The 16,565-nt window shown below is 49.2% G+C and overlaps 1 protein-coding gene across 1 annotated transcript; it reads left to right on the top strand.

Annotated features, from left to right (window-relative positions):
* Positions 1 to 15: 15 nt before the first annotated feature.
* LOC146342974 (vomeronasal type-2 receptor 26-like) lies at positions 16 to 7,468 on the top strand. The gene is made up of 5 exons (XM_084808110.1): positions 16 to 213; positions 614 to 841; positions 4,765 to 4,891; positions 6,542 to 7,403; positions 7,435 to 7,468. Exons 1-5 carry the CDS (start codon positions 16 to 18, stop codon positions 7,466 to 7,468), a joined length of 1,449 nt encoding a protein of 482 aa, XP_084664236.1.
* The last annotated feature ends 9,097 nt before the right edge of the window (positions 7,469 to 16,565 follow it).

The raw sequence follows: 16,565 nt of genomic DNA, 5'->3' as shown, positions 1-16,565 counted from the left end.
GAAAATATTGATGGGATGTGTACTCTGGAGGAGATGCTGGAGAGCCTTCCTGCACCTCAGTTTGAGATGTTCATGACTGGCCACAGCTACAACATCTATAATGCTGTGTATGTTGTGGCTTATGCTTTGCATGCCATGTTCTCCTTTAGATCCAACCACAGAGCAATGGTGGGGAGTAAAAAAATTGATTCTGAAGATACGGACCCCTGGCAGGTAATGTCTCAACACTGAAATCTCCTTCTTTCTTTCTTTCTTTCTTTCTTTCTTTCTTTCTTTCTTTCTTTCTTTCCTTCCTTCCTTCCTTCCTTCCTTCCTTCCTTCCTTCCTTCCTTCCATGAACAGATTAGTTCAAAGTGAGGCTACACCTAACTTTTTTCTGTACAAATAAGTGGTGCAGTTAAGTAATACATCTTTGCTATGGACATTGTTTTTTGGTTTACATTTCTTTCAATAACTGGAGCCTGAAAATAATTCCAAATTCCCATGTTCATACTGGCCCTTTGTTTGATGGTGCTACATAATTACTTCCAGTAAGGCAAGATGAAACCTCTCATATATAGTCATCCCCCATTCTTTTGCTCTCTTCAACTGCGTTTGCTTCTTTTTCTATTAGCTTCACCCCTTTCTTCGACACATTTCCTTTAACAACTCTGCTGGAGAAACTGTGTCCTTCAATGAGAGAAGGGAAAGAGAAGGTGGATTTGACATCACCAATCTGGTCACATTTCCAAACAAATCCTTCAAGAAAGTGAAAGTTGGCAGGGTGGATCCCAATGCTCCTGAAGGAAAGGAACTCGTCCTTAATGAAGAGATGATTGTGTGGCACAGTGGTTTCAACCAGGTGCATATTTTCGGCAATTCTTGGAGGGTTTTCCCCATTTGAAATGGGTCATTGGAATGCGTGACCTTTTTTCCTGACTACCATGGCTCCATGATGACCCATCAGACTCCAAAATAAGGTCTGTGCTATCTAAGACCAGTAGGAGTGGACGAAAGTCCCTTACCTTTCGCCGAAGCTTTTTCGCGGTGGGGGGGAGCGCTTCGCTGCTCCCCCCGCGAAGTTCAGGCCGGGGGGGGGGAGGCTTCCCGCCTCGCCCGGCCGAAATTCAGGCCGGGGGGGGAGGCTTCCCGCCTCGCCCGGCCGAAATTCAGGCCGAGGAGGAGGCTTCCCGCCTCGCCCGGCCGCGAACTCGAAAGTTAAAAAAAAAACAAAAACACGTCCCCTGATAGGCTACGTGACGATTCACGTAGCCTATCACGGCTAGATCTGGAAAGTCAGCCGTGATAGGCTACATGAATCGTCACGTAGCCTATCACGGGTGACTTTAAAAAAAAAAAAAAAAGCGCGTACGCGAATGGCGGCCCCCATAGGGAGCCGCCATTCGCGTTCCTTATTTAGTTGCTGTAGTCTACGTCAATGTTTACGTAGACTACGGCGAAAATAAGGGCAACGCAAATAGCATTGCCGTTATTTTCGCCGTAGTCTACGTAAACATTGATGTAGACTACAGCAACTAAATAAGGAACGCGAATGGCGGCTCCCTATGGGGGCCGCCATTCGCGTACGCGCTTTTTTTTTTTTTTTTAAAGTCACCCGTGATAGGCTACGTGACGATTCATGTAGCCTATCACGGCTGACTTTGCAAATCTTGCCGTGATAGGCTACGTGAATCGTCACATAGCCTATCAGGGGACTTTTTTTTTTTCTTTCATTGCAATGGCGGGGGCGGCAGCCGGTCGAAAGACCGGCTGCCACTCCCGCCCCGCTCGAACACCGGACGAACCGCCAGCCGGACCCGCCGCCGGGAGGGACATTCAGGGAAGGTAAGTCCCGTCCCGGGGGGGGGGCGGGGGGCGGGGGGGCGGAGGATTTCTCCCCGAAACTTGTTCGGGGGGCCGAACACGTTGGCGCTCGGCCCCCCGAAGTTTCGGGGAGAAATTCTCCGCCATCCCTAAAGACCAGTGGTGCTGCCAGGTTTTTGTAGCCTTGGGAAGGTGCCCTAAATGGTGCCCCCACAACACCCTGTCCATTTTTCCACCTGCTTTCTCGCTCCCCCCAGGATTCTGGTTCCTCCCCATTGCTTATCTGGCACCCGGCAGGGAGGAAAGAGGTACCTTTTCCTCTTTCCCTGGTAAAATTTCACACAGGTTGTTTGGTGCCCCCAGAAGCGAAGCCCCCCCCCCAGATCCAGAGACCCTTTGGTAAAGTGAGACAATGGCCCTCAGTCCATTTCACAGCATAAGTTGTCTTTCCAAATTTGAACTAAATGTCACCTCTGTGTAGAATCAAATTAATGACAGAAAAAGGGTTGCAGCAACTCCTTTCCGACTGCGGGATCTGGGCTAGTGCCCTTCGATCCGGCCCCCGGGGCTGCCAGCGCTCAGCACTATCGAAAGCGAGATGCTATGCTGAGGTCGGCTAATCCGGACAGAGGCTTATTCTGGGCTCACACTCCTCTGGAGGAGCCATGTATGCAGTCCTAGGCAAGATCTGCACGGGGGCTTTTTGTTGGTGGTGAAGTGTGCTGGTAACTGCTGGGGCACATCCCACATTCCATATGCCACTTCCCAGTGTTATCACCTTTTTTATCCTGTATTATTCAAAAGACAGCAACAGATGCCATTGTGTGGCTACGAGATATATATGCACAGATATATATGCACACTTATCAATGGGCCACGAGGTGTAGATCTGGCTTGGGGACACTCCCCGACTCACCACTGCGCATCAGGTGCCAGGAGTGCTTTTTCCCAGCTCGGGATGGTCTGGCAGCTGTAGCCCCAACCAGAGAAACCAGGTCTAGCCACAGTGACACGTACCTCGGTTACATGCGTGCTAGATTACTGTAATGCACTGTATTCACGGCCCTTTTGAAGATGCTCAGATATTGCAACTGGTATAGAATGTGGCAGCCAGAACATTGTGGGGAAATCGCAACTGGTATTGGAAATGGGAGCAGGAATGCTGGATGGAGCTCGGCATTCGGATCATAGTACTCCGCTTCTGCATCATTTCATTTACATTGGCCTTAAACACACACACACACACACACAAACAAACAAATGAACTCCTGAAGACACATGAATTCCAGACTACATTTGGTGCTTTAGAAATTCCTGCTGCAGCATCAAGAGCAGCGGCAGCAGCTGTGTGCGTGTGTGGGTGCATGTGCGCGTATCTGCAATTCTAGACTGATGGTTCAAGAAAGAAGTGCAAGGAACCTGGTGAGGACAAAGTGCCCACAACACGGAGGAAAATGCATACATACATGGACTCCCAAAATGTCCTGTCCCATTTTAAAAACAGTGTTACATTTTCTGTACAGGAGAAATGCAGTCTCTCTCCCTCCCTTTCTCTCTCCCGCCCCCCCCTGTAAATATATATATATATATGCTTTGCTGGACTCTACTCTCCTATCATGTCTTATTTAATGTTTCTGGATAGGTGGTTCCCCTTTATAGCAACAAAATCCCAGTTTCAAGTACAACCTGGTGGAATCACAGCTAGTGCTGACCAACCAAGACAGAGATCTTTCTCTTGTGGTGGACAGCTCGATGAAAATACCAACCGAGTTTGTGGCCAGCGGCCGCTGTGAAAAAGACCAACTCCATGCTGGGCATAATTAGGATAGGAATTGTGAATAAAAGTGTCAATATCGTGCTGCCCTTATATAAATCTGTAGTGTGACAATACTTAGAATCCTGTGTACACTTCTGGTCACCACACTGAAAAAAGGATATTGTTAGGGGTGCACGAAAGCCACTTACCTGGTCTCGCAGCTTTTCGCGGTGGGGGGGAGGCGCTTCGCTGCCCTCCCCCTGAAGTTCAGGCCGGGGGGGGAGGCTTCCCGCCTCGCCCGGCCAAAATTCAGGCCGGGGATGAGGCTTCCCGCCTCACCTGGCCAAAATTCAGGCCGGGGAGGAGGCGCCTCGCCTCGCCCGGCATCGAAATAAAAAGTTTTTTTTAAAAAAATGCCCCCGCGATAGGCTACGTGACGATTAACGTAGCCTATCACGGCTGACTTTGCAAATCTAGCCATGACAGGCTACGTTAATCGTCACGTAGCCTATCACGGGGGCGTTTTTTTTTTTTTAGTTTTATTGGAATGGCGGCGGCGGCAGCTGGTCGAAAGATCGGCTGCCGCCCCCGCCCCTGACGAAGACCCAACGAACCACCACCGGGACCCGCCGCAGGGAGGGACATTCGGGAAAGGTAAGTCCCATCCTGGGGGAGGTGCGGGGGGCAGGGGTGTGTGGAGAATTTCTCCCCGAACCTTGTTCGGGGAGCCGAACACGTTGGTGCTCGGCCCCCCGAAGTTTCGGGGAGAAATTCTCCGCCAACCCTAGATATTGTAGAGATGGGGAAAAGTGCAGAAAAGAGCAACGAAAATGATCAAGGGGCTGCAACATCTCCGACTCCCCTGGATCTGATCAAGCATGGCTCTTCTTACGTTCTTATAGCTTTATGTTCAAGCACATTCTCATTTTTTCTCCCGAATTAATTAATCCCTACTCTTCAGCTCTGGTCTAAGCACAATGATGAAGCATTTAGGGGAAAAGAAATAACCCAGTAACCCGGCACTAGATGACAGGATGCAGAATATATCCACAGCCACCTCTAGTCCTATTTTGGAAACTGTGCACAATTTCTGTGCAAGTGAAAGGAAGTATGTATACGTGAGGGGTGTGTGTGTGTGTGTGTGTGTGTGTGTGATTCGCCGAACCCTATTCTCCTTTCATACCTTACTTCACCTTTCTGGATAGGTGGTTCCCCTTTCTATGTGCAATACATACTGCCACCCTGGTAACCAGAAGAAGATGAAGGAAGGGGAGAAGTTTTGCTGCTATGATTGTCTTCCATGCCCCAAAGGGAAAATTTCAAATGAGATGGGTAACATTTGTATTATTCCATTTTGTCAGGGATGCTGTTATCAGATGACCATTTATGGCTAGTAAATTTCCTTGGTTCGCATATATCCTGGCTAGACAGCTCATACATAATATTTTGTAAACAAATGGGGAAAATGAATGAACGAGCCTCATTCATTCATTTGTTTGTGTATAGTTATAAGACCTCTTGCCATGTCTCCATAATTATCAGGCATACATACATATGCCAATTTACACCTGTCCAGAACGGTCGTCTATTTTTCGGGGCTTGAAACTGGAGTCATGGTACATGATGGGAGGAGGGTGTTTGACCATCCACCGACATCGGGGAGAAATTAGTAGTGGAACACAATCCAAGGCTTCAATCAAAATAGAATTAATATCACTACCAAATATAGAATGTTTAATTTATACATTTATTTATTTATTTAAAATGGAAGTCTCAGTCAGAGAAACTGCTCATATGGTTAACACTGTTGAGACAGGAGTGGATGCAAATGGAAGGAGAGGTAACACAAAATGAAATTAATACTGAAGAGGAGATGAGGAAATCAAACCTCTAATCTGGGGGGAGAGGATCAGATGGAGAGTTAAAGTTACCTGTTGGGAGAATATGACTACAGGTCTGCAACTTCCCTATGGAAGACAAAGTGAGAATTAGGGGTGCATGAAAGTCACTTACCTGGTCTCGCAGCTTTTCGCGGTGGGGGGGAGGCGCTTCGCTGCTCTCCCCACGAAGTTCAGGCCGGGGGGGGAGGCTTCCCGCCTCGCCCGGCTGAAATTCAGGCTGCGGAGGAGGCGCCTCGCCTCGCCCGGCCGCGAAATAAAAAGTTTTTTAAAAAACAAATGCCCCCGTGATAGGCTACATGACGATTAACGTAGCCTATCACGGATAGATCTACAAAGTCAGCTGTGATAGGCTATGTAAATCGTCACGTAGCCTATCACGGGTGACTTTAAAAAAAAAAAAGCGCATATGCAAATGGCGGCCCCCATAGGGAGCAGCCATTTGCGTTCCTTATTTGGTCGCTGTAGTCTACGTAAATCTTTACGTAGACTACAGTGAAAATAAGGGCAACGCAAATAGCGTTGCCCTTATTTTCGCCGTAGTCTATGTAATCTTTACGTAGACTACAGCGACCAAATAAGGAACGTGAATGGCGGCTCCCTATGGGGGCCGCCATTAGCCGTACGCGCTTTTTTTTTTTTAAAGTCACCCATGATAGGCTACATGACGATTTACGTAGCCTATCATGGCTGACTTTGCATATCTAGCCATGATAGGCTACGTTAATCGTCACGTAGCCTATCACGGGGGCGTTTTTTTTTTCTTTTATTGGAATGGTGGCGGCGGCAGCCGGTGGAAAGATCGGCTGCCGCCCCCACCCCTGACAAAGACCCAACGAACCGCCGGCCGGACCCGCCACCGGGAGGGACATTCGGCAAAGGTAAGTCCCGTCCCGGGGGGGGGGGTGCAGGGGGCAGGGGGGGTGCGGAGAATTTCTCCCTGAAACTTCTTCGGGGGGCAAACACATTGGCTCTCGGCCCCCCGAATTTTCGGGGAGAAATTCTCCGCCATCCCTAGTGAGAATGCCCAGTAGGTTACAGTAGAATTGGCAGTGACATGTGATCTTTTTTTTCTATTTTACAGATATGGATGACTGTTTCAAATGCCCAGAACATCAATTCCCAAGCACAAACAGAGATAGATGCATCGACAAAATTGTTACATTTCTCTCTTATGAAGAACCTTTAGGGATAAGTTTAGCATTTGTTGCTGTTTTATTGTCCATGATTACAGCTTTGGTGTTAGGAATATTTATTAAGAACAAAGATACCCCCATAGTCAAAGCCAACAACCGGGACATCACCTACATTCTCCTCATCTCCCTCCTGCTCTGCTTCCTCTCTGCTTTGCTGTTCCTCGGGCAGCCTGGCAAAGTGATTTGCCTTCTTCAGCAACCAACTTTTGGTATCATCTTCTCAGTGGCTGTTTCTTGTGTGTTGGCAAAAACCAGTATGGTCTCTCTAGCATTCCTAGCCACAAAGCCTGGGTCAAGAATGAAGAAATGGGTGGGGAAAAGACTGACGTATTCCGTTCTCATTTTGTGTTCCCTTAGTCAAGTAGGTATTTGCACTGTATGGCTGTCAACATACCCTCCATTCCCTGATTTAGACCTACACTCAGAAACAGAAGAAATCATTTCCCGATGTAATGAAGGGTCTGTTGCCATGTTTTACTGTGTCCTGAGCTACATGGGCCTCTTAGCACTCACCAGCTTCATGGTGGCATTCCTAGCCCGCAAATTACCCGATAGTTTTAATGAAGCCAAGTTCATTACATTTAGTATGTTGGTCTTTTGTACTGTGTGGGTCTCCTTTGTTCCAGCCTACCTCAGTTCAAGTGGAAAACAGATGGTGGCTGTGGAGATCTTTTGCATCCTGTCATCGAGTGCTGGGTTACTGGGTTGTATCTTTTCCCCTAAATGCTTCATCATTGTGCTGAGGCCAGAGCTGAACAGCAGGGATGAAATCATTAGGAAGAAAAGTCAGTCTGTGTTTGAACATTAGGATGTAAGAACAGAAGAAGAGCCATGCTGGAGCATACAAATATGTAGTGAGTCCAGCATTCTGTTCACACAGTAGCCAACCATCTGTTGACCATCAATCAGGACACTAGTGCAACAGCACTCTCCCATTGATTTGTCATGGTTCAGTCGTTCAGTCATTTCAGACTCTTTGTGATCCCACTGCTGCACTCTCCTTTATTCCAGCCTACCTCAGTTCAAGAGGAAAAGATACGGTGCTGTGGAGATCTTTTGCATCCTGTCATGTAGTGCTGGGTTACTGGGCTGTATCTTTTCTCCTAAGTCCTTCATCATTGTGCTGAGGCCACAGCTGAACAGCAGGGATCAAATCATTAGGAAAACCAGTCTGTGTTTGAACATAAGAATGGAAGGAGCCATGCTGCAGCAGACCAAAGATCCTACTACTCCAATGTTCTGCTCAGACATTGGCCATCCAGCTGTTCACCAAGAAGCAGGACACAAGTGCAATGGCACTCTCCCACCCATCGTCCCCAGCAACTGCTGTACTTAGGTATACTGCTGCTGATACTGGGGGTAACACATAGCCATCAGGATTAATAACCATGGATAGGCTTCTCCTCTAAAGATTTGTCTAACCCCCTTTTAAAACCATTCCAATTGGTTGACCTTAAGGTGGTGAATCCCATAGTTTAACCATGTGCTGTATGAAGAAGCATTTCCCTTTACCTGTCCAGAATCTTCCACCAACCAGCATCATGGCATGACCCCGGGTTCTACTGTTAAAAGAGTGGCAGAAAAGTTCTCCCTATCCACATTTTCCACACTATGCATAATTTCGTGAACATCTCTTACATCTCCCCTTACCCTCTTTTTTCCATGATAACAATCCCGGCTGTTAGAATCTTCCCTCGTAGAGATGTCCCAGCCCCTTTCTGCACTTTTCCCAGCTCTACACTTTCTTTTTTCAGGGATCGTGATCAGAACCGTACACAGCATTACAAGAGTGGTTACAGTATAGATTTCTATACAGGCAGAATGATATTGGCAGTTTAATTCTCTACTCCTTTTCTACTTATGCCCAACAAGAAGTTTGACTTTTTTACTGCAACCCCACACTGGCTTGACATTTCCATCAAGATGTCCACCACAGCCACAAGTTGTCTTTCTAGTAGGGATGGCGGAGAATTTCTCCCCGAAACTTCGGGGGGCGAGCGCCAACGTGTTCGGCCCCCCGAACAAGTTTCGGGGAGAAATCCTCTGCACCCCCCCGCCCCCCCCGGGACGGGACTTACCTTCCCTGAATGTCCCTCCCGGCGGCGGGTCCGGCTGGCGGTTCGTCCGGTGTTCGAGCGGGGTAGGAGCGGCAGCCGGTCTTTCGACCGGCTGCCGCCCCCACCATTGCAATGAAAGAAAAAAAACAAAAACCATCCCGTGATAGGCTACGTGACATTTCACGTAGCCTATCACGGCTAGATTTGCAAAGTCAGCCGTGATAGGCTACGTGAATCGTCACGTAGCCTATCACGGGTGACTTTAAAAAAAAAAAGTGTGTACGGATAATGGCGGCCCCCATAGGGAGCTGCCATTCCCCTTCCTTATTTGGTCGCTGTAGTCTACGTCAATGTTTATGTAGACTACGGCGAAAATAAGGGCAACGCTATTTGCGTTGCCCTTATTTTCGCCATAGTCTACGTAAACATTGACGTAGACTACAGCAACTAAATAAGGAACGCGAATGGCGGCTCCCTATGGGGGCCGCCATTCGCGTACGCGCTTTTTTTTTTTAAAGTCACCCGTGATAGGCTACGTGATGATTCACGTAGCCTATCACGGCTGACTTTCCAGATCTAGCCGTGATAGGCTACGTGAATTGTCACGTAGCCTATCAGGGGACGTTTTTTTTTTTTTACTTTCGTGGTCGCGGCCGGGCGAGGCGGGAAGCCTCCTCCCTGGCCTAAATTTCGGCCGGGCGAGGCGGGAAGCCTCCCCCCCCGGCCTGAACTTCGCGGGGGGAACAAGCTTTACACCGCGAACAAGCTGCGAGAAAAGGTAAGTGACTTTCGTCCACCCCTACTTTCTAGAATGGTCTCTGCTAGCCCAGATCCCATCAGGTTATACTTGCAGTTGTGATCCTCCCCACCACCCCCAAGTGCTTTACACTTGCTGACATTGAAGTACATTTGCCAATTGGATGCCCATTCTCACAGTTGGGAGAGATCTTTATGGAGTTCTTCACAATCCCTTTTTGTTTTAACCACCAATAATAATTTGGTGTCATCAGCCAACTTGGCCACTTCATTGCTCACTGATTTATTGCAATCAATTATTTACACAGACCAACTTCTAAGACCCCATGTTAAAACGTAATAGCTATAACCCTCCATAAATCACACAGCAATGGATTTTTCTATGGGCTTGTTGCTTAGTTTAGGGAAGACCTTTTAAGGCTAGCATTCACTCAGTATCAAGTTTGAATCCAAAGTACCACAAGATTGTTCAAATCATTGGATTTCATGATATTGACTCCAAGACAGGCTCCAAGGTTCACATGAAGTCCAAACAGGTTGGGTACCCATAAACACAGATTGAAGAGGGGTGGGAATCAAATCTAATGAAAAATTGAACTTAACTAACTTGTTATTGAAACATTCAAAGTGTTACATCTTTTGTCTTTACCAAACTTCCTTAAATACAATGTTCTTGGTGTAAACTCCAGGGCAGAGTCCCTGGAGAGGTCCTGTGTCAGTTATTGCAGTCCAGTGGATTAAATCTGGGTTTACTCATACTTGAAGTAGACCCATTGACATCAGTGTCACTTATGTTACAACTAACATGGTCCAAGGATTTAAATAGATCAGTTCTAAGTAAGAGCTAATCTGGATACAACCAAATATGCTTGTTATCAAAAGAGACACTCAAAAATCAAATGCTGAAGAACTAATTATCTCCCCTTGGAATTATTCAAATCAGTATCATTGTCTCACATGGACAGAGCTCCAAAGGCAGCAGAAAGCATTAAACTAGCAAGTGGTTATGGTTTTATTCATAACCCCCTGAACATGGTTATGAATAAATCCCAATATGAAGGAGTTCTGGGACTGGGGGCAAGTGGTAGGCAGAGACCTGTCCCTTTCATTTCTGACACACACACAACCCTTTTTTCCTTATCACTCAGACTCAAATACTGACATCCTCAGCTTTTATTCAAGTCATGCATTTCTATCACTGTTCATGCTGAAACTATGGCTGGTAAATTCCACTTGAGATGCAGATTGGCATAGTCAGGCACTCTCTGATGGAGCCAGTTTAAGTCTGGGGGTTCCTGTGGATGAACAGCTGAGAGCTTGTGTAGAGAGAAGCATGATGTTGTCGCCACTGGTGTTCCAACTTCTGCTACCTTCCATGGTGCGCAAAACAGATACCACAAAATGTCCCACCAATACTCCCTTCACTATTCCACATGAGTGGTACCAACCAGGCATCTTTCTCATTGGTGGCATGGCTTCTCAGATCACTTGTGGTTTTGATGAAGTATTTTTTGAGGAGTGTGCTTCTCAGAAGCTGTTGGAGACTCCAGTGTAAGGATTTCTTCCTTGCTGCATCTTCTGACTTGAGCCAGATCACAAATCATTGTTTGTAGGAGTGAGAAGATGTGTGAAGAAAACAGGCGTAGGCATGGCTTACCTCCATCCCTTTCACAGTCCTGGGCATGCTACTCACCCTAAGATAAGAATGACTTCTTTTCCTTCTATAATGAAAGATCTTTCCAGTTTGGATTGTGGGGAAATTGCAATTTGAAATGTTCCAAATTGAACCAAATTTCATAACACCAGATGCATGACACTTCTGTGTAGTACATCCACTCGAGTGGATATGAGGAATATTCAGGTGATTCAAAATAAGTTCTACACTGTCCACAAAAAACTACATCTTGGAAAAGAAAAGAGAAGAAAAATTGTTTGTGCTTTTGATGGTCTGATTAGTGAGAAAGGTGGTCAAAGGGATTCATAGCGCAAGGCGTCACCAGCATGCTGATGACAACCAGCTCTATTTCTCTGTGACTTCTGGATTGGGAGAGGCTGTGCATATTCTGTACCTGTGCCAGGATGCAATGATGGCCTGAATTTGGGTCAATAAACTGAGGCTGAATCTTAATAAGACAGAGACCCTCGACCTTCATACCTGGTGCAGAAGATGCTAATATTGCAGAATGCAGCAGCTGGGGTTCTGACAGGGACACCTGGCTATGCCCACATGACACCTGTGTTGAAAGAAGTGCCCTCACCCCGTGCCCGGATTGCCTGGCCACGGGGGGGGGGGCTGTTGCGGGTGGCGGGGGAAGGACGGGACAAGGGCGAACGCCATTGGCCTTCGCCCCTGGGGTCTCGAAGGGGCAGGTCTAGCTGGCCACTATTTAGGCCACGCTGCCCCACAGCCTCCTCATTCCAGCTTTTCCAGCTGGAATTTTCACACTCTTTTCAAGCGGCAACACATCGGCAGCGTCCTCCCTCGTCCTCGATTTTGGCGGCGGTGGCGGCAGCGCAGCGGCAGCAACCCCAGGGACAAGGTGGCGGCTCGGCGGTGGCAACCCCGGGGACAAGGAGGCGGTGGCACGGCAGCAACCCCAGGGACAAGGAGGCGGCTTGACGGCGCGGCAGGCGGCGTGGCGGCATTCCCGGGACAAGGCAGCGATTGAGCTGCGTGGTTTGCACCCCTTCCCCGGCACAAGCGAGAGGCTTTTCACCCTTACTTTCCCCTTTCTTTGGTGGTCCCCGCTCTGGTTTCCGTGGCGTTTCTGCCCCCCCCAGCTGATTTCAGGAGGGGAAAGTCTCTTGTTTTCGCCCCTTTCTCGCTCCATAACACCTTCCAGTTGCATGTATGTGTGGGCTTGGGAGGGTCTCCGTTGCTTCCCAGCGCTTTTGGGAAGCTGTTATTAAGGTGAGGGAAGGGAAAGGGTTCTGGTGCCTGGGCTTACCTCCTCCTTTTCACCTCCGTAGGCCCTTTATCTGCGGCTGCCTTCAACGTGCTAGCAGCAGCTTCTTTCCTTGAGTCCCCAGAGTACTGAGATTTTCCCAGGCTTTCTTTAGCACTCTGCTACCCCCTAGTGGCCTGTTGTGCCTTCAACCCCCCCTTTGCTTCATAAAGGTAGAAAGGGGGAGGGAGGAGAAAATAAATTGTAAAAAATAAATAATTAAATAAATGATTAAAAAAAAGGGGGAGCAGTTGTTTAAGGGGAGCACAAGTAAGGCACAAGGCTTTGCCTGGAAACTATAGGGTGCGATTTAATACAAAGAATAATAACAGCAATTAGAGACAAAGCAAACAAATAAACAAATTAATTTACACGCAATTAATGATATAATATTATTACCAATAAATAAATAAATAAGAATTATAGAAAGAGAAATTGGAAACATGCCAAATATATCCATAGGTAAGCGCATTTCATTCAGGGTTCCATTTAAAGCCAGTTGGCAGATCTCCCAACACACAGTGATGCCACCCAAGAAGGGTTTGGGGGGGGGGAAAAGGCAAGGGCAAAGCCGCTTGCCCCCCGGCTAAAGCCCCCTGCCCCCCAGCTAAGCGCCACTTCCGTAGGGCCGACTCTTCCTCATCTGACGATGAGGATCAAGACATGGCCCTCATTCTGGCCAGACTGGAGGCTGCTGAACGGGACCTAGGGATCCCTGCATTAATCACCCCTGCCAGCGGGCTCCCCGGACTTCAAGGGTTACTAGAGGGCAAGCTCGCAAGGATCTATTAATATCTATTTTGGAGAGGCTGGCAGCAATCGAGGCTTCCAAGGAGGTCGTCACCATCACTTGGCAAACAGCATCTGCACCAGCCCCAGCGCTCGCATGCTCATCTTCGGAGCAGCCCCCTCCGGTGCAAGGGTCGCCGGCACCTGTCTCTCTGGCTCCTGCAGTTTTAGACCGCAGCCAGATCCCTGACATGGCAAACAACCTTGGTTCAGGTGAGGTTTTGGTCCCTGGGGGGTCCGTGCCAACGACTGGCCATAACCTGTCCCCGCCATACGGGTGGTTCCCCTTTTCAGCGGGGATGAGTTGGCCTTTTCACTCCCGAGTAGGGGACATCCCAGGGTTCCCTCACCCTGGTGTACCACCCCACCACTTCAGCTCAGGTTACACACTCCCGGCACTAAGACATGCCACACTGGGTGGGGCCGCCATTACGATGGGCATCCCTGCATCTGCCCAATCCCAGGGGGCCCCCGTCCCTGCTCCAAACCTCTCAGGTGGGGTTTACAGGGGGGGGAGCACCTGCGCCCCCTCTGGCCGCTGGGCATCCTTTGGCCGGTGACAGAGTGGCTCCTCAGCATGCCCCATCCACCATGGCTGCCTGCGCAGCTGTGTGGCAAGGCCCCGTAGGCGAGAGCTCCGAGGAGCTTGGGGCGGGCAGCAATGACCCTTATGCCCAGGTAGAGAATAGGGCAATCCCGACCGGGGGTGCATCCACTCCCCTGGGATATCACCTATTGCCAGCAACAAAAGAGAAAATACTCCGGGGAGAATTTGCTGACATCTTCTCCCTGTTATTCCGTGAGTCTGAAACAAAGGAAGGGGAGAAATCTGGCAATAGGGATCAGGAGAGGGTCAGGCGTAAGAAGGTGTCACGCACTTGGGCAAATTGGCTGCCCGGCTTTTTAATATATATGGGTGTCATTCAGCAAAAGCACCCAGAGCGGGGTTGGGTCCTCACTAAGTATTTGGATATTATATATAGGGCCTACACCGAATACGAGGGTGGAGCCTGGCTGGCCTATGATGAATCCTTCCATATGCAGGCGGCATTTGACCCCACGTTGCACTGGGACACCAAAGATCAGGATCTTTGGCTGCAGTTTATGACCCCTGCCAGGCCGGGTTTTGGTGAGCGATCTGATAGTGGGAACATATTAGCTAAGCCGACGCCCGCCTCAGCCCCTAAGGCTGGGGCGGGACAGCTGGTTCAACACCGCGCTCTATGTTGGGAGTTTGGTTCCAAGGGCGTATGCTTTAAAAACCCATGCAGATTTCGCCACGCGTGCTCCATTTGCGGGGGACAACATGCCTTCATTGGCTGCCCAAAGGCCAAAGGTCAGCGGGGCCCAAATCGTGAATGGCAGGGTGGTAGGAAGCCTGGGGGCAGCACACAACCTCTGCCAAAAGGGACCCAGTCCAATTAAGTTGCAGCCCCTATGGCGCCTTTTGATGCGCTACCCGCGTCAGAAGGACGCCCGCTACTTGGAAGAGGGATTTTCCCTGGGTTTTAGGATTCCATTTCAGGGCCAACGCCAGGCCCAAATTTGCCGGAATCAGAAATCTATTGCAGGTTTCGAACACTTAGTCTTGGATAAGATCAATAAGGAAGTGGTCGCGGGGCGGGTCATTGGTCCATTCGACTCCCCTCCTTTCCCCAACCTCAGGGTCTCCCCTTTGGGCATTGTTCCTAAAAAGGCCGCAGGTGAATACCAGCTGATCCACAACTTGTCCTTCCCCAGGGGGGAGTCTGTGAACGACGCCATTCCTGAGCATCTGTGCTCTGTTCACTACACGCTGTTTGATGCGGCAGTATCTATGGTGAAGGCCCTGGGCCCTGGGGCCCTCATGGGAAAATGCGACATTAAATGTGCATTCCGCCTCTTGCCAATTTTCCCCGATGATTTCGACCTTTTAGGATTCAGTTTTTCCAGTCAGTTCTATGTCAACAGGGCCCTACCCATGGGATGTTCCGTGTCCTGTGCTATGTTTGAGAAGTTCAGTTCCTTTTTGGAATGGGCTCTGATTGATAAAACCGGGTCCCATAGCATCGTGCACTACCTCGACAATTTCCTATTTGCGGGTCCATCTGGCACCCCCCAGTGCGCACGGCTAATGCAGGAATTTTCCACCCTCACAAATGAGCTGGGTGTAGCTTTGGCAGGGGAAAAAACCGAGGGCCCTTCCCCCACTATTAAATTTTTGGGCATAGAACTGGACTCCGTGAATCAGTTGTGTAGGCTCCCGGCGGACAAATAGGATAGGATAGGATACAGCACATGCTTCATTCTAAGAAAGTCATGCTGTTGGCATTGCAGGAAGTTGTTGGGCATCTTAATTTCACCTGTCGGGTAGTTGCCCCCTGCAGGGCCTTCCTTAGACGCCTTTGTAACGCCATGCGGGGCCTGCGCTTGCCGCACCATCGCATTCGGGTATCATCAGCCATGAAAGATGATCTTTTTGTGTGGTTGCATTTCCTTAACGCATTCAGTGGCATTTCCTTCTGGAGGAAGGAGTTGCTATTGGAAGCAGAACTTCAGATACATTCAGATTCATATTGGGCCTTAGGCTTTGGGGTTGTGTTTCACGATCGATGGTGCCACGCACGTTGGCTGGCTGAGTGGTTAGCCCTAGGCGTCGGAAGAGACCTTACTTTCTTAGAACTCTTTCCGATATATTTTGCCGCACACCTGTGGGCAGCCCAGCTTGCTAATTTTGTCGTGCATTTTTGGTGCAACAACCAAGCCACTGTCCAAGTCATTAATACTTTGTCATTGCGCAACAGTAGGGTCATGTCCTTGCTTCGGGCTTTCACTCTGCAGTGCCTGCATTTTAATATTTTATTCCGTGCACGACACATTCCTGGCATGGATAATGCCTTGGCTGATGCATTGTCACGAAACCAGGTACAATGTTTCTGAGAACTGGCCCCCTGGGTGCGGGCTATTCCGGACACCATGCTAGCCGCTCTGTGGGAAGTTGGCTGGAAGGGGCAGAACAGGCCATCCTGCAGTCCTTAGCCCCCAGCACGAGAGCGGCTTATGCCAGGTCAGGTAGGGAGTTCTTTTCATTCCGGGTGGCTGCACATCTTCCACAGTGCTGGCCAATACTGGTCGATCACCTACTGCACTTTTGTGTGCATGCCCACAGGCGGGGCCTAGTGGCCCAGACCATCAGGGGTAGGCTTGCTGCACTTGCCTTCTGGTCTAAAATGAAGGGTGTAGCAGATAACACCATGGACTTCCGGGTCCGGCGGATGCTTCAGGGCTGGTCCAGGGGTCCCCAGTGCCTCCTGACCCTAGACAGCCTCTGTCACCAGACATATTGCTGGGCTTGCGGGATCTGTGGCCTTCCTTGTGCAAATCCC

Source organism: Heloderma suspectum, chromosome 6, assembly GCF_057233095.1.
Source record: "Heloderma suspectum isolate Gila_16-S chromosome 6, 16-S_ref, whole genome shotgun sequence".
In the NCBI taxonomy this organism is placed as follows: Eukaryota; Metazoa; Chordata; class Lepidosauria; order Squamata; family Helodermatidae; genus Heloderma; species Heloderma suspectum.
This window is presented reverse-complemented; position numbering and strand designations above follow the sequence as displayed.

Excerpts from the sequence above, each read along its gene's own strand:
- LOC146342974 (XM_084808110.1), top strand. The coding sequence starts at position 16 with ATGTGTACTCTGGAGGAGATGCTGGAGAGCCTTCCTGCACCTCAGTTT. Across the intron at positions 214-613 it reads AAGATACGGACCCCTGGCAG|CTTCACCCCTTTCTTCGACA; the intron begins GTAATGTCTCAA and ends TTTTTCTATTAG. Across the intron at positions 842-4,764 it reads GGCACAGTGGTTTCAACCAG|GTGGTTCCCCTTTCTATGTG; the intron begins GTGCATATTTTC and ends CTTTCTGGATAG.